The sequence below is a fragment of the Chenopodium album genome, chromosome 15 (genome assembly GCF_948465745.1).
Source record: "Chenopodium album chromosome 15, dcCheAlbu1.1, whole genome shotgun sequence".
Taxonomy (NCBI): domain Eukaryota; kingdom Viridiplantae; phylum Streptophyta; class Magnoliopsida; order Caryophyllales; family Amaranthaceae; genus Chenopodium; species Chenopodium album.
This window is the reverse complement of record NC_137848.1, coordinates 49420818-49447255: the sequence shown is the minus strand read 5'-3', so window position 1 is coordinate 49447255 and position 26438 is coordinate 49420818. Positions and strand designations below refer to the sequence as shown.

General features: G+C 34.7%; 4 protein-coding genes across 4 annotated transcripts; all 4 read left to right on the top strand.

Moving 5' to 3' along the window:
• Positions 1 to 483: 483 nt before the first annotated feature.
• Positions 484 to 5338, top strand: LOC145582446 (pyrroline-5-carboxylate reductase-like). The gene is made up of 7 exons (XM_081639444.1): positions 484 to 907; positions 1252 to 1300; positions 1643 to 1734; positions 2032 to 2104; positions 3560 to 3680; positions 3837 to 3942; positions 4792 to 5338. Exons 1-7 carry the CDS (start codon positions 710 to 712, stop codon positions 4978 to 4980), a joined length of 828 nt encoding a protein of 275 aa, XP_081495570.1. The 5' UTR covers positions 484 to 709; the 3' UTR covers positions 4981 to 5338.
• A 2414-nt stretch (positions 5339 to 7752) lies between these two features.
• On the top strand, positions 7753 to 9773 carry LOC145583274 (lycopene beta cyclase, chloroplastic-like). Its single transcript, XM_081640486.1, has one exon. It carries the CDS (start codon positions 8098 to 8100, stop codon positions 9601 to 9603), a length of 1506 nt encoding a protein of 501 aa, XP_081496612.1. The 5' UTR covers positions 7753 to 8097; the 3' UTR covers positions 9604 to 9773.
• A 2245-nt stretch (positions 9774 to 12018) lies between these two features.
• Positions 12019 to 14669, top strand: LOC145582445 (uncharacterized). Its single transcript, XM_081639443.1, has 3 exons — positions 12019 to 12355; positions 13076 to 13340; positions 14154 to 14669. Exons 1-3 carry the CDS (start codon positions 12112 to 12114, stop codon positions 14395 to 14397), a joined length of 753 nt encoding a protein of 250 aa, XP_081495569.1. The 5' UTR covers positions 12019 to 12111; the 3' UTR covers positions 14398 to 14669.
• A 1973-nt stretch (positions 14670 to 16642) lies between these two features.
• Positions 16643 to 20213, top strand: LOC145581355 (protein NRT1/ PTR FAMILY 7.1-like). The gene is made up of 5 exons (XM_081638376.1): positions 16643 to 16690; positions 17152 to 17191; positions 17336 to 17553; positions 18001 to 18560; positions 19331 to 20213. The coding sequence occupies exons 1-5, from the start codon at positions 16643 to 16645 to the stop codon at positions 20211 to 20213; spliced, it is 1749 nt and encodes a 582-aa protein (XP_081494502.1).
• Positions 20214 to 26438: the final 6225 nt, after the last annotated feature.

The window sequence follows — 26438 nt, the reverse complement described above, 5'->3', positions numbered from 1 at the left end:
AGATGATGCTTGGGAGATCAAGGTTGCTCATATCTACAGAGAGGGTAATTGCGCAGCGGATTGGTTGGCCAACCGCAGAGTCACTCATGACACCGACATTGATATTCTTAGTTTTATTCCGTCTGGTCTTGCTAGCATCTTAGAGGAGGATATTAGGGGAGTAGCTTTCCCACGCCTAATGCCTTCTTAGTTTAATTTCTATTTTTTTTGGTTTTATTTTCTTGTTTTGCTTGCTTGTTTTGTTTATCTCTTGGCTTCTGCCTCATTGGAATAAAATAATAATAATAATAATAATAATAATAATAATAATAATAATAATAATAAAAGTTCTTGCCTATTAAACTAATACTTTGTTAATATTGAGTATTACTCCATATTATGTATCCATTAATAATTCACTCTGAATACATATATTTAAAAGGTGTCAAAAACTAATCCAACAAATACAATCAGTTCCAACCCAAACAATCCAATTCAAATTAGCATGATTAAACTTTGAAATAAAACCCGACCCAAACTCATCAAACCCAACACAGTTAGAAAAATAATTGACCTCTCAACGATACAGAATCCGTATGTTGCAATCAGGATTTAAGAGTACTCCGTAGTTTTTTGGCGTGAGTAATCCAGTATTCAGTGGAAGTTGTTGAACCCTACTACTATAACCAGAACAGAAACCAAAGACGAGAGAGAGTAGAAAGGATCAACAATGGCGACAACACCAATTCCAAGTGACACATTCAAGCTAGGTTTCATTGGAGCTGGAAAAATGGCGGAAAGCATTGCCAGAGGTGTCGTCAACTCCGGCGTTTTGCCTCCTTCCCGGATTTTTACCGCCCACCTCGGCGCCCAACGTCGCGAAGCTTTCCAATCTTTCGGCGTTTCCGTCGTCGATCAAAATCTCCAGGTTTCTTCCTTTTAATCGCGAGTAACTGCTGTTTTTTTTTTTTTGAAATATTATTGTCAATTTCTGTATTTTTTGTATGAATTGATTTTGAATTTCATTGCATTTGTGCTTGAATTTGTAGAATATTTCCATTTTGCATGCTTGATTATTGTAATATACTATGTTTATTGATTAATTTGGATCGACTATGCTACCGAATTTGAGTTATACTAGATGAGAATTGATGTATTTTGTTGGAAATTTCTAATATGATTGGTTTTGGAGTATGCTGACGTAGTGTTTTGAGTTATACGAATCGGTTCTTATCATTATTATTGAGAGGAGTAAATGTGTGGTATCTACAGGTTGTTGAAGAATGTGACGTGGTTATTTTCTCTGTAAAACCTCAAATTGGTACTCTTACTACATTCTCTAATGAATCATATTTTTAAGCTTTATTTTTGTTGAAGGTTGTAGATTGTTCGTTTGATTTTAATACTTCCTCCGTCCTCATCGAATTCGGCAACATTGGGAGTAATACATTTGGCTTGTCTAACATGGTTGAAGAAACTTTGATTTGATAGTGTAATGTGACTTTGAAAAAAAAAGGATATTTTTGTTTTACTATAAAATGGGATGGAGAGAGTAGTATGTAATCGGCAGATTTTGTATTGCATTGCTGAGTTATGCACAATACCATTTATTTGAAGAACAACTTTGTAATTTAACCTCGTTATCTTTTGTTATGTGGTGCAGTCAAGGATGTGGTGTTACAGTTGAGACCAAAGCTTACAGAGAAGCAGCTGCTAGTATCAGTGGTCGCTGGAACAAAATTGAAGGATTTACAGGTATTCGGAGAATTTGGAAGTGGGAAAAATGGATATGTTAGGCTCTTTAGTCTTTATTGGTTAAGTAATAAGTATCCTTTCTTTTGACTGTTGTTAATTGATTTCTTTACATAGCTTATTTTGGCTATTAGTGATCTTATACAATTACAATCTCAAACGTACAACTAAAAAATCAAGAAGTGGGGAAGTAGAAGAAAACATGCAGTCTGTTTCTAAACTATTTCTGGTCGTTATCTGTTAAACCATTGCATTGAGCTTTGACACTTGTTAATCTGTTTGCTGTTGTGTCATTGCTAGGAATGGGCTGGACAGAGCCGTTTTATTAGGGTAATGCCTAATACTCCTGCTGCTGTGGGAATGGCAGCATCAGGTTTGTTTCCATCTTTTAATAGTATTATTCCGCTACATTTGAAACTCATGATTACTTTTTCAATAATTTCTAGAGTGATGGTAAGACTTTATTAGATTGTGTGCCTTGTGGCCTTCATGCTCATTTGCTCAATGCATCAACATCATACAATCGTTTTTTTACTGATTGCTGAATAGTACATTGTGAACCTATGGAAATTTCAAATTAGCATAAAAAGTGATACTTTCATATATAATCTTGAAATGTAAAACTTTTATTTCCTCTATTCCAAAACAAGTGTTTTTTTTATATTCTCACAGACTAAGAAGTTGTTGATTATTGCATCATTATTAAATGACAAGTAGTATTGCATTTGTATTTTGTACTATAAGTAATGATGCATGTTATTAAGTGACAAATCATATTCAAGTTTAACGGACACTTTAAAACCTAGTCTATTGATTAGCGGAGGACCTGCTCTAAATTAGTAAATTAGACTGCTTGTATTTAATTTATTTGTGGCCATGTTGGATTCATAATATCAAGGAAAGGTAAACTATCTAGGACAGATAGGAAGTATAATGGGTTAGGTGACTCATCTAAGTTCAGTAGCTGATTGGCACCTGCACATTGTTTTTTTTGACACACTACACATTGTAAAGCGTTAACAACATTATTAATTTGTTGACTTAATATTCCTTGCTAAAACTTCCAAGGTACAATAGTTGCTTTCTTTTAATTAAAAAGTCGATGGGCTGATGAACAGCATCCTGGAAACAGTAAATGGGATCCACACCTCAGCTCTGTAGTCTTGAGACTGAACCTATTGATCCTTGATGGTTGATCTACTGAGAACTTCTCAATTGCTGTTGTGACAATCTTTTCATATGAAGGATAGTTCAGGGATGTGTATTTTCCTATCTTCGTTTTTTTTTTTTTTTTGGGTGTGGGTTGAACCCCTAAATATAGACAGCTAGGCATTACAAATTAGTCACAGTTCAATCATATTTTATTAATAACGCTAGGAAAAAAAAATTGTGATTTGATCTGTCAAGCTATCTGAATCTTTCACCACCTACCAAATTGACCTAACGAACCCAGCTAAATGGTTTTCTTTCTCAAATGTTAAATCTGATTCTGTTGGATTAAAAGTGGGTCTGGACCACTGATATTAAGGGGAAGAGCTAATCACTTATTTGCCCAAGTTCCATCTAAAATCAGTGAGCCATAAGTAATTTGCTGTTTTTTTAAGAATGTCATTGTCTCTCCTTTCCTCTAATGTGGGGTAACTGGCTTGTGGGTGGGCTCAAATAAATCCTGTTTGAGCTCTTTGCTTTTGTTTGCAAATTTGGAAAGTCCAATTTTATAAAAGTAGTCTGATTCCTGAGACCCATCTTTGGTTTGTTTTCTCTTGCCCCACACTATTGTGCATGATTGTATCTGATCTTTTTTTTATATATGCTGACAATGTTGTAGTGATAAGTTTGGGAGGGACAGCAACTGAAGAGGATGGCGAGCTTATAGAAAGATTATTTGGAGCAATTGGCAAGGCTTGGAGAGCCAATGAAAAATTGTTTGATGCAATTACTGGCCTCAGGTATGTAAGAAGTAATTGAACCTTGTGACTTACCATTACCAATGCATCCCATTAATATCATGATGGCTTGTGTTAATGTTTTTATATCCGTAATAGATAAAGGTGCATCAGATCAAATCTCTACTAACTGAACTTAATTGTTCCTGATATGTGTAGTGGAAGTGGACCAGCATATATATTCTTGGCTATTGAAGCCTTGGCTGATGGAGGAGTTGCTGCAGGTCTGCCACGAGAACTTGCCAAGGGTTTAGCTGCTCAAACTGTAAGTTTCATTCCTTTTTTTTGCAATATCCTGACCTTGTTATGTAGATTGGTGTCGATGTTTCATTAACAGTATCTGGACTATCTGCATTAGCATGTGATTTTACTGAATCTTGTGTAGTTTTCAATTCAATCTGTACCAGAGCTACGAGTAATGTTTTTGTTTTAGTCACTGCCCTGTTCCTTTATATTTCTTTCTAAAAAGTAAGTACCATATCCCCAAGTTGTATGTTTCTGGTTTAGTTACTGTTCTCTTGTGCTCTTTTCATAGTTGTAAAGTATCTCCATTCATTGCTTTGTTCCACTTTGGATAGTTATATGTGAACACTGGACTGTCCACTTTCCCTTAGATTGCAAGCTGCACCTTTTAATATCCACTCTCTTTGTAGTGAACAGAGTAATATTGTTACATGTGGATGTTATCTACCATAAATCTTATTACGATGGATGGAAATGCTGTGCATCATCCTTTAGATGCATGTAGAAGGTGCTACAAGCACAAAAGCGAGACTGATTGGCACCTCAGGTGTAATTGAAAGTCTACTCATCAAGGGATTCCCATAAAGCCCATCCACACATCTGTGATTTTCCATACTGGGATAAGTTTGTGCTTTGGGCATCAAATAGGCTTCAAAAATATCAAAACAGAGAAATCAGCAGTGATTGACAAATGATGGAACCTCTGGCAAGCTGACAAAATATTCACTGAACAAAATCCCATAAAATACCTTTGCGGTAGGAAAAGGAGTGGGGAGGATCACCAGGAATAGCAAGATTCTTTATTTTTCACTCTTGCATTTTCTTATAATTTCTGTTATATATGTGACCAGGTTCGGTGGTTATCTTGCAGGTTCTCGGTGCAGCATCCATGGCTGTTAACAGTGGGAAACATCCTGCTCAGCTCAAAGACGATGTTGCATCACCTGGAGGCACAACAATTGCTGGTATTCATGAGTTGGAGAAAGGTGGATTTCGTGGCACCTTGATTAATGCTGTGGTGGCAGCTGCAAAACGTGGTCACGAACTTTCACAGAGTTAACTTCATCATGAAACATCTATAATATTATTCAGAGATGCAGCTAGTGGATCTAGGGACTCCAACAATGTTATTGAAATTTGCTTACCGTCTCGTTGGTAGAGGTCTACATAATGGAAGTTCATATAATCTCTTAGAAAGTTGCAAGGAGAAGTAAATTATATTGTGCTTTGAAATGTGAATCTTTGAAATGATAAGAGTTGGTGAAAAAAGTTCTACAGAGTACAATAGAACCAAATGCTACATGATTGATGATTTTTCTATAATGTAGTATTGTGCACCAATCTATAATCGGATCAGAACCACAATGGATTGGGACTGGAATTCTTGATCCTTTTGGATTGGAGACTGGCCAGAATAACCTGTTTAATTAGAATGCACGGGTCTTTAATTACTCTAGTAGGGTTTGTTTTGCGATTTTGTACAAAAAATAAAGATGAGAGAATTACTTTCTTCCTCCTCAAAATACTTCCTTTCATCACCATTAACTGAATTCAAATCCAAGTTAAAATGAAAAATGATTAACAAACATCATATTATAAACATATTTGCCACCGATACACTGGTGTCAGATACGCATTCTTTACTCTTCACTCTTTTATATGTGGAACTAACATTTTTCTGCAGTTATCGACGTATACAGAGTAATTTAGGATCGCAGAACGTCTTAAATCATTCTCCGTCTCAATCGACTACTTTGACTATTGTTTTTGAAACTGACGTTTCTACAAACTCAGTCAAAGTGGAGGCTTGTGTAGACACCTAAAAATGTCTCTCAAATCCAAACCCAATGATGAACAACCTTTCACCACCATTATTAGTCGAGTTGAGTATTTAATTTTTGGAGTGCTTAAATCCATATTCAATCCCAATACATTTCAAATCAACTCAATTCTTACCCATTTTCCCCAAACCATAACTTATTTCCTTTTTTTCATGTCCACATCACAAAGCCGAGCTAATCTGATTTTGTGGCCCTATAATTTTGATCAAAATATTATTTCGTTGGATAGGCCTTTCAATAAGCTTTCCAACGATACATCATAAGCCCAATTCCGATTTAATACGAAAAACATATAAGCAAAACACTAAACTCGGCCCAAAATCGACACCCTTTCACTAAAACGGCCATATCTTAAAATCTACAAAATATTTTGCCCTGATTCTAATTGGGTTGGAAATTAGACTTGATAAGCTTTCCAACGGTATATTATATGCCTTATTGTGAGTTATGGATCAAAAGTTATCATAATTTTAAAAACGCGTGAAAACAGGAAAATACCATGCCACGGTATGCACACCGCGTGATGGCGCTGTGCACCGTGTTACGCACACACGTCATCACGTGAATGTTCAATTAGGGTTTTTTCACGGCGCCTTTTCACTTCTAGGGTTCCGTGCTTCACCCTACTCTTTTTCTCTATAAATACGAACCCGATTTCTCCACTTCCGGGGCACCAAAAATCATTCTCTTTCTTCCTACACCAACAATCATTCTCTTGTCTCTTCGCCTAAATACTAGCCTCCCTATTTTTCCACAACACGTCCCTTAAGCACTCTAAGGAGTCCATACTTGACCCGAAGTTCTATACTTAAACCAAGACGTGAAAGGTAGAATTAACTAAGGGTTTGGACCTAATCAATTCTATTTTTTATTTAATTTAATTGTTTCAATTTGATTTTGAAGTTACTAACAGTTTATTCATGATGTAGAAATTAAAAAAAAAAGCGAAAAGTGAGTGATTAATCAGTTAATTACTCTTATTTTTATTCTTGTTGCTAGTATCATGATTAGGGTTATTGTTAAATTGCTTCCAATGTTAATATTGATTCTATTGTTTATTGTTGATCACCATATTGAATGTTAAAGGGAATATGTAATTGAAAATCACGCCTAATAAGATAATTTGGACAACCGGTTTAGGTTCTTTTCTAATCTTGTTGTTTAATCAAGTGATCATGATATTTTAGAATTATATGTTGCATTAATATACAACCAATTTAGCATAATTATAGTTCAGAACAAATTGAATCTTTGTTTGCGTGCCTTTGAGATCGCAGGAATACTTTTCACTTTAAGAATCGAATACAGGCCAATACGGGCGAGTGTGACTCCATGACTCACTTCGTACCATCATCTCCGATCCTCCTTTCGTGATTCCGAACCATATGGAGTTAGTAATCTCATGGATTATGAATGGGGTGTAACCTTCACGGGTCAATCGTTGTTGCCTATTGTTGTCCCTTATTCGTGGTTGCCTTAAATGATCCGTGAACAGTTTACAATTTCTATAAAAACTTGTTGGCGGCTCCCTACTTTCTTTGTCCCTAATCGTTGTCCCTAATTGTATATGTCAATTCTCACTTCCTATAAGTGTCAAACATATTTACAACATGCTTATGTAGGTGCGCTTCGAACGACGCCTACAACCACACATTACTCTGTCACTTTATTTTTGCCCCATTTGACTTTACGCGGTTTTTAAGACACGTGTTATAACGTTTATATTTCAATTTCTATATGCACAAAAATTATTAAAAGTAGATATTATTTTAATTTATAATGAGACGAACCAAATAAGATTCGATATGACTATATTTTCTTTAGTCGAATAACGAAAATTTATAGCCAAATTTGTCAAAATTTGACCCATATTTTGATAATGAGGCAAACAAATAGATGGAGGGAGTATTTTTTTTTATTGGCCCTGAGGCATCCGCCCTCGTACATTTTTAAGTTTTCAATAACAAAATAAATTTGGAGACATCATAAAATCCACTTGTTCTGCCACACAATGTACTGAGACACCCACTTCCTCACACTACGCCTTCATTGCCCTCTCATGGTGGAAAACTGCGCAATTCCTCAACCGCCCAAATTCCACTTATAGAAAGGATAATTTAATGTTCTAATCTTCATTAGCTGGTAATTATTCTTCAAAATTGCACTTTTATTCCTTTTTTGCTTCAATTATCTGTTTGCATGTAATAGAGATCTGTTTATATATGATTGGTAATTGTTGAATTTTCTTTTATGCAATTTTTGGAGAATTTTAAAGTAACTTTGTGAGATTTGGATATACCCAATTGGGAATCGATTTCAATTTTATTGGAGAATAAATGGGCTCTTTGCTTAAGATTCATACCAAGCTTGAACTTTGGAACCCTGTAATTCATGGGTTTTCTGAAAAATGGTCTAATTTGACTGTTTCAAAAGGAAATCAGCATTTTAATAGAAAACCCCATAAAAATTGGTGCAAAACTGGGTTTGTTAGAGCAGGTAGTAGTACCCTTTTGGAGCTTGTCCCTGAGACTAAGAAGGAAAACCTTGAATTTGAGTTACCCTTGTATGATACATCAAAGGGCATGGTGGTTGACCTTGCAGTTGTAGGAGGTGGCCCTGCTGGGCTTGCTGTTGCTCAGCAAGTTTCCGAGGCGGGTCTCTCGGTGTGCTCGATTGATCCATCCCCTAGGTTGATATGGCCTAATAACTATGGTGTTTGGGTAGATGAGTTTGAAGCCATGGATTTGCTTGATTGCCTTGATACCACTTGGTCGGGTGCTGTTGTTTTCATTGATGAGGGTTTGAAGAAGAATCTTGATAGGCCATATGGAAGGGTAAATAGAAAGCTATTGAAGTCGAAAATGATGCAGAAATGTATAACAAATGGGGTGAAATTCCATCAAGCAAAAGTTACAAAAGTCATACATGAAGAATCTAAATCTCTAATTATGTGCAATGATGGTGTCAAAATTCAAGCTTCTGTGGTTTTGGATGCAACAGGGTTTGCTCGATGTCTTGTTGAGTATGATAAACCATACAACCCTGGTTACCAAGTTGCTTATGGCATTGTGGCTGAAGTTGAAGGGCACCCTTTTGATTTGGATAAGATGTTATTCATGGATTGGAGAGACTCGCACTTGGATGGTAACAAGGAATTAAAAGAAAGAAATAGCAAGATTCCAACCTTCCTGTATGCCATGCCTTTTTCTTCAAACAGGATATTCTTGGAGGAAACCTCACTTGTTGCTCGGCCTGGACTTCCTATGGAAGACATTCAACAAAGAATGGAAGCTCGATTAAGGCACCTTGGCATAAGAGTGACACGCATTGAGGAGGATGAACGTTGTGTGATCCCTATGGGTGGCCCTCTTCCTGTAATCCCTCAAAGAGTTGTGGGAATTGGTGGAACTGCTGGTATGGTGCATCCTTCTACTGGGTATATGGTAGCAAGGACTTTGGCAGCCGCTCCAATCGTTGCCAATGCAATTGTTCAGTATCTTGGTTCAGGAAGCAATCATGCTGGAAGTGAGCTGTCTGCAGGAGTGTGGAAAGACTTATGGCCAATAGAGAGGAGGCGGCAAAGGGAGTTCTTTTGCTTTGGCATGGATATTCTGCTCAAACTTGATTTGCCAGGCACAAGAAAATTTTTTGATGCATTTTTCGATCTTGAACCACGTTATTGGCATGGATTCTTGTCTTCTCGGCTATATCTTCCAGAGCTTTTTGTTTTCGGATTGTCTCTTTTTGCTCATGCCTCTAACTCATCTAGGCTAGAAATAATGACAAAAGGCACTCTTCCTTTAATAAATATGGTCAACAACTTAGTTAAAGATAGGGATTAATATGTATTAGGCATTGTTAAGTCTTCTATGATTATACACCTACAGGTTGCTTGTAGATGTATAATATGAATTGTGAATTACTTTCAATGCACTCTTCTGGATGTATAGCCTTCTTGATACATGTATGCCTTTTGTGAAGTTTTCAAGTTATTTGTTTGTTATGTTGTTCATATTGGATTTGACCTGATGAGAAAGTTTGATTCTAAACTTCCTTTTCACCAAGAAAAGAGACTGTGCAAAATGATAGAGTTTATTATGCTCTAACCGGCCTCCAGATAGCTTTTTTCTCATTACTTATTGCAGAACCAGAACTTGTTACCTTCTTCATCCTTTTTTTTTCAAAAAGAAAGTTGATATCTTTTGCTGATGCATGAGTAAGCGCCCCTCGATGCAGCTATGCCTTTTGGGTTTCCCAGAAAATTTTGGTCCTTTTGCCTAGAAGCTTATATCGATGTGTTGAGCTCGTGATAATATTTTGATCATCATGATCTCAGTTTCAAGTTCTCCTTTTTTCGTGTAGCTGCAGTGCCAAATCTCCAAGTTTGTTATTCTGTTCCTGGAAATTGTTGAAACTTTGCTAAGTGGTATTATAAATTGCTCTGTATTTTTTATAGGAGACTGCTAATTTAGAATTCAGAATTTACTAATGTAGTGACTAGTGAGGTCTTACCCGGAAGGTGTATAATGTATAAATTGAGATGCAAGGTGAGTGTTAATATTGAATTCATTTCTTCCTATCATAACCTTTGTTTATGCCTATAGTTACATGTAAATAAGTAATTGATGTAAACCTCATAAAATCAAACAAATTTTATGTGCCAAAGAAACATCAAACATCGATCTTTTTCCTAGTTTTCACATAGCTGGGTTGAATATTCTGGGTTACAAAGGGCTATACTTTCTTTGACAGAAGTTATTTAGGCTTTATTTGTCACAATTTCTCAACTTTCTCTTATGGATAGAGATTGTATATGCATCATTGCCATCACAATCAAATGTACTTGAACTACTTTTTAGCCATTAATGCCTTGTTCTCTTCACCTCAAAAAAATAATATTAAGTAAAAATAATTTCAATTCAGTAAAAATAATTTCGGTTCAGTAAAAATAAGTCCAGTTCAGTAAAATTCAGTTTTTTTAAAGAAGAATTATAATAGAAAATCAGTAAAAGTAATTTCAGTTCAGCAAAAATAATTTCAGTTCAGTAAAATTAATTTAAGTTCAGTAAAAATAATTTAAGTTCAGCAAATATAATTTTGTTTCAGTAAAAATAATTTTAGTTCAGCAAAAATAAAGTGAAGAGAACGAGGCCTAAATTTTCTAATGGTTACCAATAACACTTAGCTTGTGTAGATAAAAGTAAGTTGCAAAGCTTTCAAGAAAGCAACTGTTGGTATCAGTTGCTGGAACAAAATTGAAGGATTTAAAGTTATGGTGGAAAAAATAATGAAATTCTTGGGCTAATTGTTGACTAAGTATCATTTCTTTGGACTTGTATTAGATTTAAAATGATTACTTTAGGTGCGTTCTCTTCACTTGATTAGAACTAAACTTATTTAAACTAAAATTACCTGAATTTATTAGACTTGATTAAACCTAATTAGAACTGTAGATTTCCATTTCTTAATAATAGCCGTGTTTGCTAATGCACTACTTGAGTTTTTTTTTCCTTGAAATATTGATTTTATAGTATTTAGATTTAAAAAGGATACAATTTGTTTTTTGTCAACTATGGAGTAATACCTTGAATTGATTTATTTTTTTTAAAATGACACTCTAATGAGTGATTTTGACTAAAAAGTCAAGTTTCCTGTGTTTTGACAATGGAGCTCGTGAGAGGCACTTAATGTATAAAAAGTCAAGTTTCCCATGTTTTGACAATTCCTTATTGATAGAATTTGTTTATACACCCGGATATACCGTACATTCATAGGTAGTTTGTTCTCATTTTGATGATTATTTTTCATTTAACCATCAAATGAATAGCAAAATTAAGGATCTATTCACATTTACTGAACTAAACTGAATTGATTGGAGCTGAACTGAACTGAGCTAAAATGAATATTTTATGAGAGAGGGAAATTAGAAGCTGAACTGAACTGAACTAAATTGAACTGAATTTAAATTAAGTAAATGTGAACAAACCCTAATTTTGCATTAGTTGAGTACACTTGAGAGTAAATAACAATATCTCCCTTATTGAACAGATTTGAACTTGACAGCTAGACTTGATTGAACCTAATTGGATCAACTAAAGCTATAATCTACATGTCTATTATTAAAAAACGGAGGAAATATAAGTATCTTATATGTAATCTATTTAAAGTTAAAGGAATTGGTAGTCCAATCACCATAATTTGTATGTTACGCACGAGTTGCCCGTAATCACAAACTTGACAAGACAATTTGTGCTTTTAGACCAATCAGACAGCCACCCTTCACTTTTTTACGGAGTAGAATTCTACACATAATAGGAGGAGAGAGAAAGAGAGCTTCATATGCTTCATCAATGGAGAATTCAACAGCAAATGAAGAAGACGATTTCTCAGTATTTGTGCTAGCCTCAGACTTAGGAGTTGACGCTCGAACTTTCTTAGATTCCTCGGAAAACCCTTCTGAAACTTGGCATGATTGTCCTTCCTACTTCGCTGATGAAGACTTCTCCGATCTCGAAGCTCGTGATTTCTTCCGTCTTCAAGGCTCCGATAAATCCGGCAATCGTATCTTTCGCATCGTTGGAAAATACTTTCCTGGTAATTCTTTTTTTAATTTATGATTTTTGATTTCTAGGGTTTATGAATTGGGATGAACTTTTTAGGGGTTTTCAATTTCAGGGGATTATTTATTGTTGATTGCATAATTTTTCATTGCATCTAGTATTGTTTATGATATTTTTTTATTATGAATTTTGATTTCTGGGGTTTATGAATTAATTGAGATTAACTTTTAGAGGGTTTATTTAAAATCCATTTTATTGTTAATTGCATGATTTGCCATTGCATTTGGTAAAGTTCCTGATTGTTGTATGATTATGAATTTATGATTCTTGATTTCTAGAGTCTATGTAATGGGTGAACTTTTTGGGGGGTTTTGCTTAGTTGTTCATTGCAGAAATCTCTGTTTATTTCCTTATAAAGCTGTTCTTCAAGGTATATGATAGACGATTGGCCGATATTTAGATCATACTCCCGGGAGCATGATATGCCAATTGGTTTACTTGTGCTTATATATTTGATTTTTCATGGTGTTGAAGTGCTAGGTATATCATGAATTCAGAAACTTTAGTAAATCCAATGTCAAATCTTTAGTAGTAAATGATAGGTTTTGTGGTGATTATACAAAGAATTCAACTTCTAAAACTAAGTGTAGGGGAAGGTTGTCATTTTTTTCCCTGTTATTGATTGCATTGAATTGTAGATAGATTACCAGACTATCACAAATTTACTAGCTCGTGTGTGCAATGGTTTTTTCAGCTCCAGTTATCGATTCTGAACGATTGAAGAAGTATGTATTCTACAAAATCTACACAGAATTACCCGAGGGGCCATTTGGAATTGTTTATATGCATACTACAGTACAAAAGGAGGATAATTCCCCAGGAATGACCATCTTGCGATGGATTTATGAGGACCTCCCAGCTGAAATTAAAGATAGACTTCAAGTTGTTTATTTTCTTCACCCTGGTCTTCGGTCAAGGCTTGCATTTGCAACACTTGGACGGTTGTTCTTGAGCGGAAAGTGAGTATTCTGTTTAATGCTTTGCTTACTTTACCAGAATGCTTACTAGCTCTTGTACTGCATTTGTGTCACTGCATAAATGCATATGCATTGAGGCTTAAATGTTTTCTTTGAAATATATTGTCGATTCACCTGTGAGCATGGGGGCAAGTGTCAACTGGTTGAATTGTGATTTTTTACAGACCTTGATTTTTATTTAATGGAATATTTTCTATGTAGTTTGAATTGCTTATTGCTTGTTGGTTCTGGCTTGTAAAGTTGTAAGTGTATATTATCTAGGGTCTTTGACTGCATTCATGTGATATTGATGGTCAAATTGAACAAGAGAGTAACAAGTTATCTAAATGGGAATAGTAGTGAAGTTATACTAGAGCTACTCTGTATTTTTTGTGCAACTTTTGGAATGTTTTGGGTTGTACTATTGCTGCAAGTTGTGTGCCCTGGACTGGACTTAACCTATTAGCCTATAGATTTTGTGAAATGGAGCTGATAGCATATTTTGTTGGAGCAGTGACAAATGAATGCCTTGAAATTGCACAAGTACTTAGACAGTTAAACTTGATACCTTGTCAAGAAAATGTTCAGCTCAGCATTGCTTCTTGCATCCATATTATATACCGAAGTATAATACTACGTATTTACTTGTTTATTCTACTTCTTATTGATTTAAATACATTTTTCTATTTGAGGTTATATTAGTAGTTTTTATAGCATATTTTGTGTAATGTTGATGAATCTATTATTTAAATTGCATCAGCTTGCTATTTGTATCACTTTGCTTCAATAAAAACTTTAACTTGAATTGTTTTTCAGCTTGTATTGGAAAATCAAGTATGTCAGCCGCTTGCAGTACCTCTGGGATGACGTAAAAAAAGGTGAGGTTGAGATCCCAGAATTTGTGAAAGGTCATGATGATGTACTTGAAAATAGACCTCTAACTGATTATGGGATTGAACCGGACCCTTTGAAATTGACTGAGCTTCCTTCCATGTCCTTATCTCTTGGGCGGTATGATTATGAAGAAAGGTGGGCATCTAAGGAGCAGCGCATGTATTGAGAGTCAACATGTTGTGCCAAAGACTTGATGAAAAAGAACCAGTCATAAAAGTTAGAGAACATGTAGCTCTATAAGATACAGTGTAATGTATTATTATGCCCCTTGTAAATTCATGGAGATGAATTTCAAAAGAGCTTAAGGCATCATCTCCTGCAAAGTATAAAGTGTAATTTGTATGCATATTTAGTACGCGGTTTTGGTTCTTCATTCTTTGCCTTTGGCACTATTGTAATTTACGACTCATTTATAGTAGACAATCAGTTTCTTTCCTCCTTCCTTGTCAAATGTTGCCGTGATTTTGTACTTCACATTATGGTTACTTGTTTCTAAAAGAAATCATGACAAGTGACAATAATCATGGCTGTTGGTCTCTATGTTATGCAGGCTTATAGAAAGACAGCCTATTAAGCTTTATTGTTGAACGATTAATGTGACCAAAAGTACTTGCAAGATTTAGAAGAAGATACATACGTAGTAATTGGTTTCATTTGATATGACATTTTGTTTGTTTTTCTACCGATTCAATTTTGTTTGACTGAGGCTTTGTTTGGCGGTTGGCTGTTGGTTGTTGGTTGGTTCACTTGGCTTGTTTGACCAGCTGAAATGTTTGGTTGTTTATAATGACTTTTGAAATTGGCTGTTTATAAAAGTGTTTGGTAAATTAATTGTTGGTTGTTGACTGTTTATTAGATAATTTGTGGGTCAAAAGCCAACAAAAAAAGCTACTCAAAACAGCTTTTTCATTTTGGCTTAAAAAGCCAGCTTTTTCGTTGACTAAAAAGTCAATTACCAAACACATTTTTTTGGCTGTTTGACCACATAAAAAAGCCAAAAGCCAAAAGCTAACCAAAAAGCCATTTATCAAATATGGTCTAAATTTTTCAAAAATGAACTTAAAAGAAGTGTAGTATATCAGAGGTTTTTTTAATTTAATAAGACACCTACTATTTATCTTTGCTTCTTGCAAACTTCATTATTTTATTTTTGTACATGTGTTTCTTAAACATGCTAATATGAGGGATTGACTGAATCTATAACAACTTTTTATTTGACAAGATGGATTTTTTTTTTATTTATTTTTATTTTTTAATCTAGATAATTCATGTGGACCTAGAAAGTTTATCCAAAACTTGCAAGTTAGTTTTAAGTACGGAGTAAATGAAACAAGTGTGACTCCCTTACCACAAAAATAAACTAACAACATTCTAAAAATAGAAATTATATACAAAATATTACGAGTGTATTTTATTTTTTATAATAAAAAAATTGAACTACTTTTTTTAATCCACCAAAAAATAATTAATCACCTACACATCATTTGATTTTTTCTTTTAGCTAAAACTTAGTCAGAAAAAATTTGGGAGTATGTTAGGAGAGTTTGTTATACAAAGTAGGAAACTAGCTCTATAAATATAACAAACTTTATTCATAATTTACACAAATTATATCAAACAAAACAAAAACCTCTTTTGTTAAAAGTTTTCCAACAAATTTTAGGATATTTAATTAGTAAGAGAACTTTTATAAGGGATATTTCTTTCTTGATATAAAAATAAAAGGTGTACCCATAAATGACAATAGGATTTATTGGGTCTGTACATAGTGGAATCGAAGCAGGTGGAGTGATTGCATTGAGGATATTAGTAGGGGTGATTAAATTCAAACAAATTTGTTGTCAATTCGAGTTATTATCATCTCCATCACCAGAGTGATTCTTCTTCATTACGAGATTACTCGAGTTTCCTTTGTGCTAACAAACTCAAGAAAAAAGGTACTTTCTCCGGTTAAAATTTGGTTTTTTTTGGTTAGTTTTATGCCACCTATAGTTTAGTTGCTCTATATGTTTTGTATAAAAAAACTTGATCGATTTTTTTTGGTTAGTTTTATGACCACCTATAGTTCAGTTGCTCTATATGTTTTCTCAAATAATAAAATGTAGGATGTTAAAGTAAGATCATTTATATGAATGTGATACAAATCTAGATTTACACCAAATATAAGTTCTAGATTTATTTTAGGATCTAGTTTATACCTATGATAGAAATCCAGATTTATACCAAGTAACTAATTTGCTAGTTTAATCATAAACTTTCGGTCACATTTTAGGATTTAGAACGCATATACTTTTTCTTTCTAATAATAGATTTACTTACCTTAATGCGTGCATGTAAGTTGTGAAACATAGTTAAGGACTAAATTTATTTCATTATTTGTTGTTTTTTCTTCTTCACAGGATTAATTTCGAATGGCAGGAACAAGTTCCCCCAGCCACATCCATGAAATAGCTGAAAAGGTTAGTAGTTTCATTTTGTCGTACCCAAACAAAATCATATACCTTACTATATAAGGGTTTGCTAGAATAATAAGAGTAAATTGGAAAAGTTAACTAAAAGTTGTCATACTATTTATAAATTTATAATACATACTCCTAATTTTAGACTATACAATAGTCCGAAGAGCTTATATGATACGAAGTAGTTATTTATATTTTCAACATAGGGGATTATTGGAATGTATATGCATGTCACGTGGCAGCTCATCAATGATTTTCTCATTTATCATTTTAGTCATTTATAGAACAGTTTTTTAACTATGAAAATTTGTAAACAGAGAAGTGAAGACGTAATTCAACAACGCGAAGAGGCAGACAATGAATTTAAAAGTTGTATTAACAACGATGATGATGATGACAACAATTCAAGGGAAAATGCTACTCCTATTAGTCCACAAAATGTAGTTGCACCTTCCTTGAAGAAGAAAAGAGGAGGATGGAAATCGGCAATTCTAGTTTTAGGTATTCGTTTTCTCGCTTTGTATATCTTCCCTGATTATAGGGAACAGGGGAAGTATATATATCTTCGTATGATCTACATTCTACATTTATACAAACATTTATCGATACTCGTGTAATTTATATTTTATTTGTCTTCGTATTCAGCAAACCAAGCATTAGCAACACTAGCATTCTTTGGGGTTGGTGTAAACTTGGTATTGTTCTTAACAAGAGTACTACGACAAGAAAACGCTGTTGCTGCTAATAATGTTAGTGTGTGGACTGGCACTGTTTACTTATTCTCACTTGTTGGAGCCTTTCTTAGTGACTCTTATTGGGGTCGTTTCCTCACTTGCACTGTTTTCCAACTCATTCTTCTCTTGGTATGCTACTAAACTAGCTTTCACCGTATTATTTCCTAATCGTGCATTTTTTTTTATTATGAACTAATCATCGATTTTAATTAAATTAGATAGTATTCTTAAATACTTGCTCAAATTCAAATTATTAGAAGTCCAAGTTATATGAATCACTAAAATTTCAAAGTCAGATAATCTATTTTGTAATTCACCTAATACCAATCATCTTGATTAGCATATATATTAATATATACAGGTGCATGTAGTAAATTAAATGTAGTGTATTAGTGTGGATGTCAGCTTGCTTACTTAGTTAAAGTCTTAAAGGTAGTACCCAAGACTTGAGATCAAATCATGTCCACATCATTGATTTTGCAGCTCTCTTTACCCAAAAAAAATGTAAATTAAAGTCTTATTTCGTTTCTTAATCTAATGACATGCAAATCATGTTTTTTTTTTTTCCCTTGTTAGGGATTGGTGCTACTTTCATTGACATCATGGCTATTCTTGTTGGATCCTAAAGGTTGTGGTGATGGTAAATTGGTGTGTCAAGAAACATCCGTAATTGGTGAAATAATATTCTACGTATCAATTTATATGGTTGCATTGGGGTACGGAGGACATCAACCAACATGTGCAACATTTGGGGCAGACCAATTTGAGGAATCTGACCCAAAAGGAGAATCATCTAAAGCAGCATTCTTTTGCTACTTCTATTTTGCACTAAATTGTGGCTCATTGTTTTCCAATACTGTTTTGGTGTATTATGAGGATAATGGGTATTGGACTCTTGGATTTTGGGTATCATTTGCTGCTGCTCTTTTGGGTGTAATTCTTTTTGTGGTCGGAACACCGGGCTACCGGTTCATTAAAGCGTGTGGCAACCCTTTGCCGCGCGTTGCTCAAGTGTTTGTTGCTGCCTATAGGAAGTGTAATATTAATTTTTCTAATCCAAATGAGCTCTATGAAGTTGGAGGTTCCGAGTCTGCTATCAAAGGAACGAGGAAGATTGTTCACTCTGAATATTTTGGGTAAACATACAAGCTCTCTTTCTTTTGTAGAATTTGGATAAATATGTTTAAGGTTTGTGATGGGTAGATGACCTAGAAACTTAATTGATTATATAATTATATTGATTATTTTTGCTTAAGAAAAATTATAGAAAAAAAAAAAATGCAAGAGGCTATTAGATTGGACTTTATACTTTGGAGTCAGTTTTAGCATAAAATTCTTATTAAATTAATGGTACAATAACAAGTGTGTCCTGTTAAAAAAGCTAATATTGTTAAAAAAAAAGCTAATACAAAGTAATTAACTACCGATATATGAAAAGAAAAAAAAAAGGATTATTTATGATTATTAATAAAAAATAATAATAAAAAAAAGCAAATTTAATGGGTAATAAAATTGAACATATTTGATTAACAAAAATACTTGAAAATTTTCAATAATATACTATTGTATCTTATTAGTGTTTTATTAATGTTATTACTATGTCATATTGTATGATTTTTTATTTTTTTTTCTTTTCATTATTGCATATATTAATTTTGTGCTTTAACAAATATTTATTGTGTAGGGTTCCTTTGTGCTAATGAAGGATCATATAGTCATACGTACTCCTACTTGGTACGGAGTATATTTTTATACTTGAGCTGACTAGTTAGTTATGTTTAATTAATCGAAAGTACACACATACAAATTATTTGTTTTTTTTTTTAGTGTTTATAACCTACGAAGTAAAACACTTTTCTTTATCCTTGGTATTTCATTAAAGATTAATTATATACACTAATGACAGGTTTTTAGATAAGGCGGCAATAATAACTCGTGAAGATACATCAGAACCAAAAAACGCATGGCATATTTGCACGGTCACACAAGTTGAGGAAGCCAAATGTGTCCTCAAACTCCTCCCTCTTTGGCTTTGCACCATCATATACTCAGTCATTTTCACTCAAATGGCTTCACTCTTTGTTGAACAAGGCGATGCCATGGACACAAAAATTGGCAATTTCCACCTCCCAGCAGCAAGTATGTCTGTATTCGACATTTGTAGCGTTCTCATTTGTACGGGCATATATCGTCATATCCTCGTCCCTATATTTGGAAAATTAAGTGGAAATCCTAAAGGATTAACTGAGCTCCAAAGAATGGGAGTAGGACTTATCATTGGTATGCTAGCTATGGTAGCTGCTGGAGTCACAGAAATTGAACGTCTTAAAAGAGTTGTAAATCATGAGGAAAAAAGCACTTTGAGTGTGTTATGGCAAATCCCACAATATGTTCTTGTGGGTGCCTCAGAAGTTTTTATGTATGTTGGGCAACTTGAGTTCTTCAATGGACAAACTCCTGATGGGATAAAATCTTTTGGCAGCTCGCTTTGTATGGCATCCATGTCTTTTGGAAATTATGTTAGTAGCCTATTAGTTCATATGGTAATGCTAATCACGGCGAGAGGTGACAGTCCAGGATGGATACCTTCCAATTTGAATCACGGACATGTGGATCGGTTTTATTTCCTTATTATGACGCTTACGGCTGTTGATGTTGTGATATATGTGTTATTTGCTAAGTGGTACAAACCTGCTACTTTCTTAGAAGCTAGCCATAGATTGGAAAGAGAGACTACATTTGATGGAGAAGACCAAATAGATGAAGATGAGGCAGTTAAAAGAGTATGAACGTCAATTAATAACTAAGCTAGTTAGTACTTTTATTAGATTTGATTAGAATAAGATGATGGTTTGCATTCTACTTTAAGTAAGGGTTCATGCACCAAATTTGTTCTGTTGAGTAAACTACTTTTTCAGGTTTAAAAGTTTGATGCATTTTGCTATCATACTGAATAATGTAAATATAATAGGTTATTTGAATTCTCCTAAATATCTTGTTTCATATTTTATTTTAACTTTCTTGCTAATTTACTTTATTGATAATGACCTATTTTGTATTAGGATTAGACTTCAGAGACATTATATTAAATTATGTAAAATAATATTTGATTTGTATTAGGATTAGACTTTAGAGACATTAAATTATGTAAAATAATATTTGATTAAGGATTGACATAATAGAACAAAGTGATTTAAGTGTGATGAATAATAATTAAGTCTTGAGTTAGGCTGTACTATGAGCCTGTTCACATCTACTGAATTGAGCTGAACTGAAATGAACTGATTGGAGCTGAACTGAACTGATTGGAGCTGAACTGAGCTGAAATGAATATTTTATGAGAGAGGGAAATTAAGGGCCTGTTCACATTTACTGAACTGAATTGATTGGAGCTGAACTAACTGAACTGAACTGATTGGAGCTGAACTAAACTAGGAGCTGAACTGAACTAAACTAAGTGAGGTGAAATGAATATTTTATGAGAGAGGAAAATTAGGAGTTGAACTGACTGAACTGATTGGAGCTGAACTGAACTGAAATTAAGTAAATGTGAACAGACCCTAAGAGCTGAACTGAACTGAATTGAACTGAAATTAAGTAAATGTGAACAGGTCCTAAGAGCTTAACTGAACTGATTGAACTGAACTGAACTGGACTGATTGGAGCTAAACTGAACTGAAATTAAGTAAATGTGAACAGACCTTATATATATAAAACTCGTGATTTTAGAGACTAGAAAAATTCAGTTAGTTAATCTACTAATAGCTTGTGTGATTCATCTTAATCACCTCCCTTAAAATTCTAACGACAAGTAAAAAAATATTGATACAATATATATTTACAATCCCACCACGAGATAGTGACAATTGTTATTCTAGCTTTTCAACAAGCTAGTATCATGCAATTTAAATATAAACATGCCACGTATAATACCAAATAAGTGAAATTAAGATTTTTTAAGAATAAATAATTTTATAGAATAAAAAGATGTTATTGAATAAAAATAATTTTTAAAAAATACTTATTTTATTTTTACTTAATCTTTTTTACTAATACTTAAATATATGTAGAATTTAAACTTCTAAACATAGTAAGGGTTATCAAAGAACTTCACGCATGGACTAAAGGTGAAAGGTCTAGTAAGAAGACATTGTCAAGGTTAAAATGTGCAAAGACGATCACATATTGTAACTTAATTTAATACCTACTAGATTAACCCCGTGCGATGCACGGTTTTAAAAAAAGAATTGAATTATAAACTTTTAACATGTACTGAAAGAAAATAACTTTCTCATTTTTCTCAACTAATTTTTCTAATTAAATATGAATATACAATTTCCGAAAGTGCATAATTTTCATATTTAATTAAGAAACTTCAATTAAATTATATTATTAAAAATTGTTAACAACTCGTAAATAACTAAATAGCATAATATGTGTAGAAAGCCCAAAATTTAAAATTTAAAAATTCAAATGGAATATATTATCAAAGTTATGTTAAATAGGGTAGCTTAAAAAGGAAAAAAAATATGAAATCATCCTTGCATTTGGGAGGGAAAAAATTAAATTACTTGACCCGAATGACCCATTTACCTGACCCGAAGTTGACCACGTACTCATAACCGCGTCAGGTCTCGAAACCCGAATCGACCTGACCCTGACCCAAAATGACCCGACCCAAAACCGAACATACTTGACTCAAAATTGACCTGACCTGACCCATACTTGGATGTGTGTAGGCGCCGGCGTGGGTGGGGCGGGGATGGGGTTGACCATGATGATGACAGACCCAGACCCGACCTATAATTGACCCATACCCGTAATTGACCCGACCCGATACTTGATTCGAAGTTACCCGATACCTGACCCGAAGTTGACCCGACCCGACCCATACCCTACACGACCCGAATGTTAGTTGACCCAATATGACCTAACCCGAAAGTGACCCGACTCAAAAGCTAACCTGACCCAAAAGCTAACCTTCGACCAGTAGATTTTGAACCAAATATGACCTGACCCAAATTGACCCGAAACCCGAGTTGACCCGACTCGACCCATACCCTACCCGACCCGAATGTTAGCTGACCCAATATAACCTGACCCAAAATGACCTGACCCAACCCAAACCCGACCCGAATGACCTATTTACCTGACCCGAATGACCCATTTACCTGACCCGAAGTTGACCATGTACTCATAACTGCATCAGGTCTCAAAACCCGAATCGACCCGACCCTGACCCAAAATGACCCGATCCAAAGCCGAACATACCTGACCCGAAATTGACCCGACCCGATACCTGACCCAAAATTGACTAGAAACCCGAGTTGACCCGACTCGACCCATACCCTACCCGACCGGAATGTTAGCTGACCCAAGATATTGAGAGGAATCGGCTAACCTTCGACCATACCCGACCCGAATGTTAGCTGACCCAAAATGACCTGACCCGAAAGTGACCCGACCCAACCCAGACCTGATAATGACAAGCTGTGGATGAGGATGTTCACCTTGAGACCTGATGCGGTTATGACGCGAGAGGAATCGGCTGACCTTCGACCAGCAGATTTTGAGCCAAATACGGGGGGTCAATTTCAGGTCGTTAACCCGAAATCGTCTCGACCCGACCCAAATGTTAGCTGACCCAATATGACCCGACCCAGACCTGAACATACCTGACCCGAAATTGACCCGAACCGAGTAATATTCGAATGTTAGCTGACCCAATATGACTTGACCCGAAAGTGACCCGACCCAAAAGTTGACCCAAAATGACCTGACCCGACCCAGACTCGACCAGAATGACCTATTTACCTGACCCGAATGACCCATTTACCTGACCCGAAGTTGACCACGTACTCATAACCGCATCAGGTCTCGAAACCCGAATCGACCCGGTCCTATTTGGGTCAAAATCTACTGGTCGAAGGTCAGCCGATTCCTCTCGGTATCTAGAAGGAAGGGCAACTGGGCAAGCGTTGATTTTAAATTATAAGACGTTGTTTTGTAGAAGGAAGGGCAACTAGGCGGGCAAGTGTCGGTTTTAAATTCTAAGGTGTTGTTTGGTTCACTAGGAAATTAGAACTTCCCATGAGTTGTAAATTTATGGGAATTAAATTTTTACAATTTTCATGGGAATTTCGTAAAATTGTTTAGTTAACAATGAGTAGACCTGGAAAATGGGTCATTCCGGTCGGGTCAGGTCATTTTGGATCAGCTAACATTCGGATCGGGTATGGGTCGGGTCGATTCGGTTTTCGGGTCAATTTCGGGTCGAGTTTGGGTCGGGTCAATTTCGAGTCGGGTATGTTCGGGTCTGGTCAATTTCGAGTCAAGTATGTTCGCGTCATATTTAGGTCAGGTCATATTTGCCTCAAAATCTGCTGGTCGAAGGTCAGCCGATTCCTCTCGGTACCTAGAAGGAAGGGCAACTGGGCAAGCGCCGGTTTTAAATTCTAAGGTGTTGTTTGGTTCACTAATGAATTAGAACTTCCCATAGGTGTTGTTTGGTTCACTAATGAATTAGAACTTCCCATGAATTGTATATTTATGGAATTTCGTAAAATTGTTTAGTTAACAATAGTAGACCTGGCAAATGGGTCATTCGGGTCATGTCTAGGTCGGGTAACTTCAGGTCAGGTACCAACCCACGTTAATACTTAAACAATTAGTTGATAAATAAACAGTGAGGTACCAACCCGCGTTAATACTTAAACAATTAGTTGATAAATGAACAGTGAAGTACCAACGCACGTTAATACTTAAACCATGAGTTCGGGTTTATCTCAGTAACTTCAGGTTGGGTCAGGGATTGTCAGCCCTAAATTCAAATCCATCTGCTCAATCCAGAGATAAGGTCCAGCGGCTGGAAAAGCATCACACGTTGTGTGGTTTAGCTCGGTCAAGCCAGCATCAAATTCCCCATAGAAACTACTACACCACTCCCCCTCATACACTAGTTCTAAACAAGAGCAACATTCCACCTTTAAGTACCAAAAAAGGTAAATAAACATGATTCGTCAATTATCCAAGCAAATTTCATGTCTTGAAGAAATAAAATTTTGTTCCTCCATTGATGGCTTGATGCTATTGAAAAACGGAACCCCTTTCTTTTTAAATAATACGGAGTTGTTGAAAAACAAAAAACTCACAAATCATTGTACGTTTAGATATAATTAATTGATTCACATTAGCTCATTACTCAGTTAGGGTGTCACTTGAGTTCTAAATTTAGGCACCGAGATAAAGGTAATTAAAACTAAATTAATGGATCTCACTAAAATTAAAGTTAATGGATCACCGAGATCCTTAGAGTTTCATTTTTATTTTTTTAAGGAAAGCTAGAGGAGTTTGAATAGGGAAAAAAAAAATCCAGTTTAAAAATGGAACATTAAGACACTCTCCTCGTGCAATATATACATATACTAAATATTGTCATACACATTCTTTTGTGAAAAATATAATGTCATTTTTCATAAGTGAACACATTTAATTTTAAGATTGTTAGCAAATACAAGTACGGAGTAACATTGACATAATTACGCAGAAGTTAATCAACTATAGAGATGTTAAAAACTTACCCGACTGACTTGATTTAAAAATGACTTGAAAAAAGTTAAATAAAGATATATCAACATGTTTGGACACAATAATTTAGCATAAATCTAATTTTAAAATAGATTTAACCTGATCCGATCTGACTTCACTGAACTCGACTCGGGCACCTGAATTGACACCTTTAATCAACTATCTATCCATAGTGACATGTCAAACCTAGATTGCATTGCTTTCAAATAAACCCTCTATATGTTATATTTTATAAACACATTGTTGAGGTAAATATTATTCTTTACCAACAAATCAAAGACCCTTTTTTCTATTCTTGGATATTTAGGGGATGTCCTTACTATTACATATTATACTTTGATAACCTCGCTAACATAACAACAACAAACAAATAAAGATATAATCCTTGAAGAAGTTAAACAAGAATTTAACTACCAAATAAATGAACAGATTAACATAAACAAAGGATGCAAATGATTTCCATTAATTGAAAGAGTAAGGGCTACATACAATTTTACCACAAGAGGAGAAGATTACCTCCATGTTCATACAATTGGAATAATCGAACAATGTTCAATACATGCTAAGTAAATCCTAACCTATCGCTTGGCTACTAAGCCAAAAACTAAGAAAGCGTAAAGAAAATAAAATGCTTTTGTTGGTTGATTCGTTGATGTCTTTTCTTTTGTGATTCATTGTCTATACATGCAAAAATCCCTTAGAAATTTGATCTTGGTCTTCCTTCAATAGTTAGACAATTTCCACCTCTTGGCGTCAAAACTTTCTTTTTCAAAAAACTCTAACTGAAAACAAGCCGCGTTCTTTCTAGATTATGAGCCTTTAGTTGGGCCATGTATTGTACTTGTCAGCCTATGATGGGATCAGACCACCCTTGATTGAGTCAAAGTTTGGTCAAACGTCCGTTAATAGGTTAAAATCAACAAAAGTCAACAAAATTTTGATTTGGGTGTAACACATATGCATGTTTTTTTTTCATCTTTCTATTGTCCTTTCAAGCTTTTAGGATGCACATAGAGCTTTGCACTTATTCAAAAAACGAACTTTAGGTTATGAGTTACGGGGGCAATTATAGACCCAATAGTCCAATACATATTGATTTAGGAATTTTATAATCAATAACTTGTCAATAGATAATATTATTAATACCAATTAGAAATTATTTAAATTAATACTACATCACTTTTTCATTTAGCAGTTCACATTTTTACGGTCCACAAAACCAAGTCAAGCCTTTTGTAATTGACTAGCTATTCACTTTATACCCATGTTACCACAACTAAAGGTCACATCCTCAAGTATTCCGCAGTTTCGCCCATAAATACCGAACCAAGAAAACCACGAGCGTTAAGGTCTAATGGGGTCCTTACTCCTAAAAACAAAAAATCAAAAATCATCAAAAGTCAAATTTGCCAAAGTCCCCCAAAACT

Excerpts from the sequence above, each read along its gene's own strand:
- LOC145582446 (XM_081639444.1), top strand. The coding sequence starts at position 710 with ATGGCGACAACACCAATTCCAAGTGACACATTCAAGCTAGGTTTCATT. Across the intron at positions 1,301-1,642 it reads CTCTGTAAAACCTCAAATTG|TCAAGGATGTGGTGTTACAG; the intron begins GTACTCTTACTA and ends TATGTGGTGCAG. Across the intron at positions 3,943-4,791 it reads AGGGTTTAGCTGCTCAAACT|GTTCTCGGTGCAGCATCCAT; the intron begins GTAAGTTTCATT and ends GTTATCTTGCAG.
- LOC145583274 (XM_081640486.1), top strand. The coding sequence starts at position 8,098 with ATGGGCTCTTTGCTTAAGATTCATACCAAGCTTGAACTTTGGAACCCT.
- LOC145582445 (XM_081639443.1), top strand. The coding sequence starts at position 12,112 with ATGGAGAATTCAACAGCAAATGAAGAAGACGATTTCTCAGTATTTGTG. Across the intron at positions 12,356-13,075 it reads CGTTGGAAAATACTTTCCTG|CTCCAGTTATCGATTCTGAA; the intron begins GTAATTCTTTTT and ends TGGTTTTTTCAG. Across the intron at positions 13,341-14,153 it reads CGGTTGTTCTTGAGCGGAAA|CTTGTATTGGAAAATCAAGT; the intron begins GTGAGTATTCTG and ends ATTGTTTTTCAG.
- LOC145581355 (XM_081638376.1), top strand. The coding sequence starts at position 16,643 with ATGGCAGGAACAAGTTCCCCCAGCCACATCCATGAAATAGCTGAAAAG. Across the intron at positions 17,192-17,335 it reads ATCGGCAATTCTAGTTTTAG|CAAACCAAGCATTAGCAACA; the intron begins GTATTCGTTTTC and ends CTTCGTATTCAG. Across the intron at positions 18,561-19,330 it reads GTTCACTCTGAATATTTTGG|GTTTTTAGATAAGGCGGCAA; the intron begins GTAAACATACAA and ends CACTAATGACAG.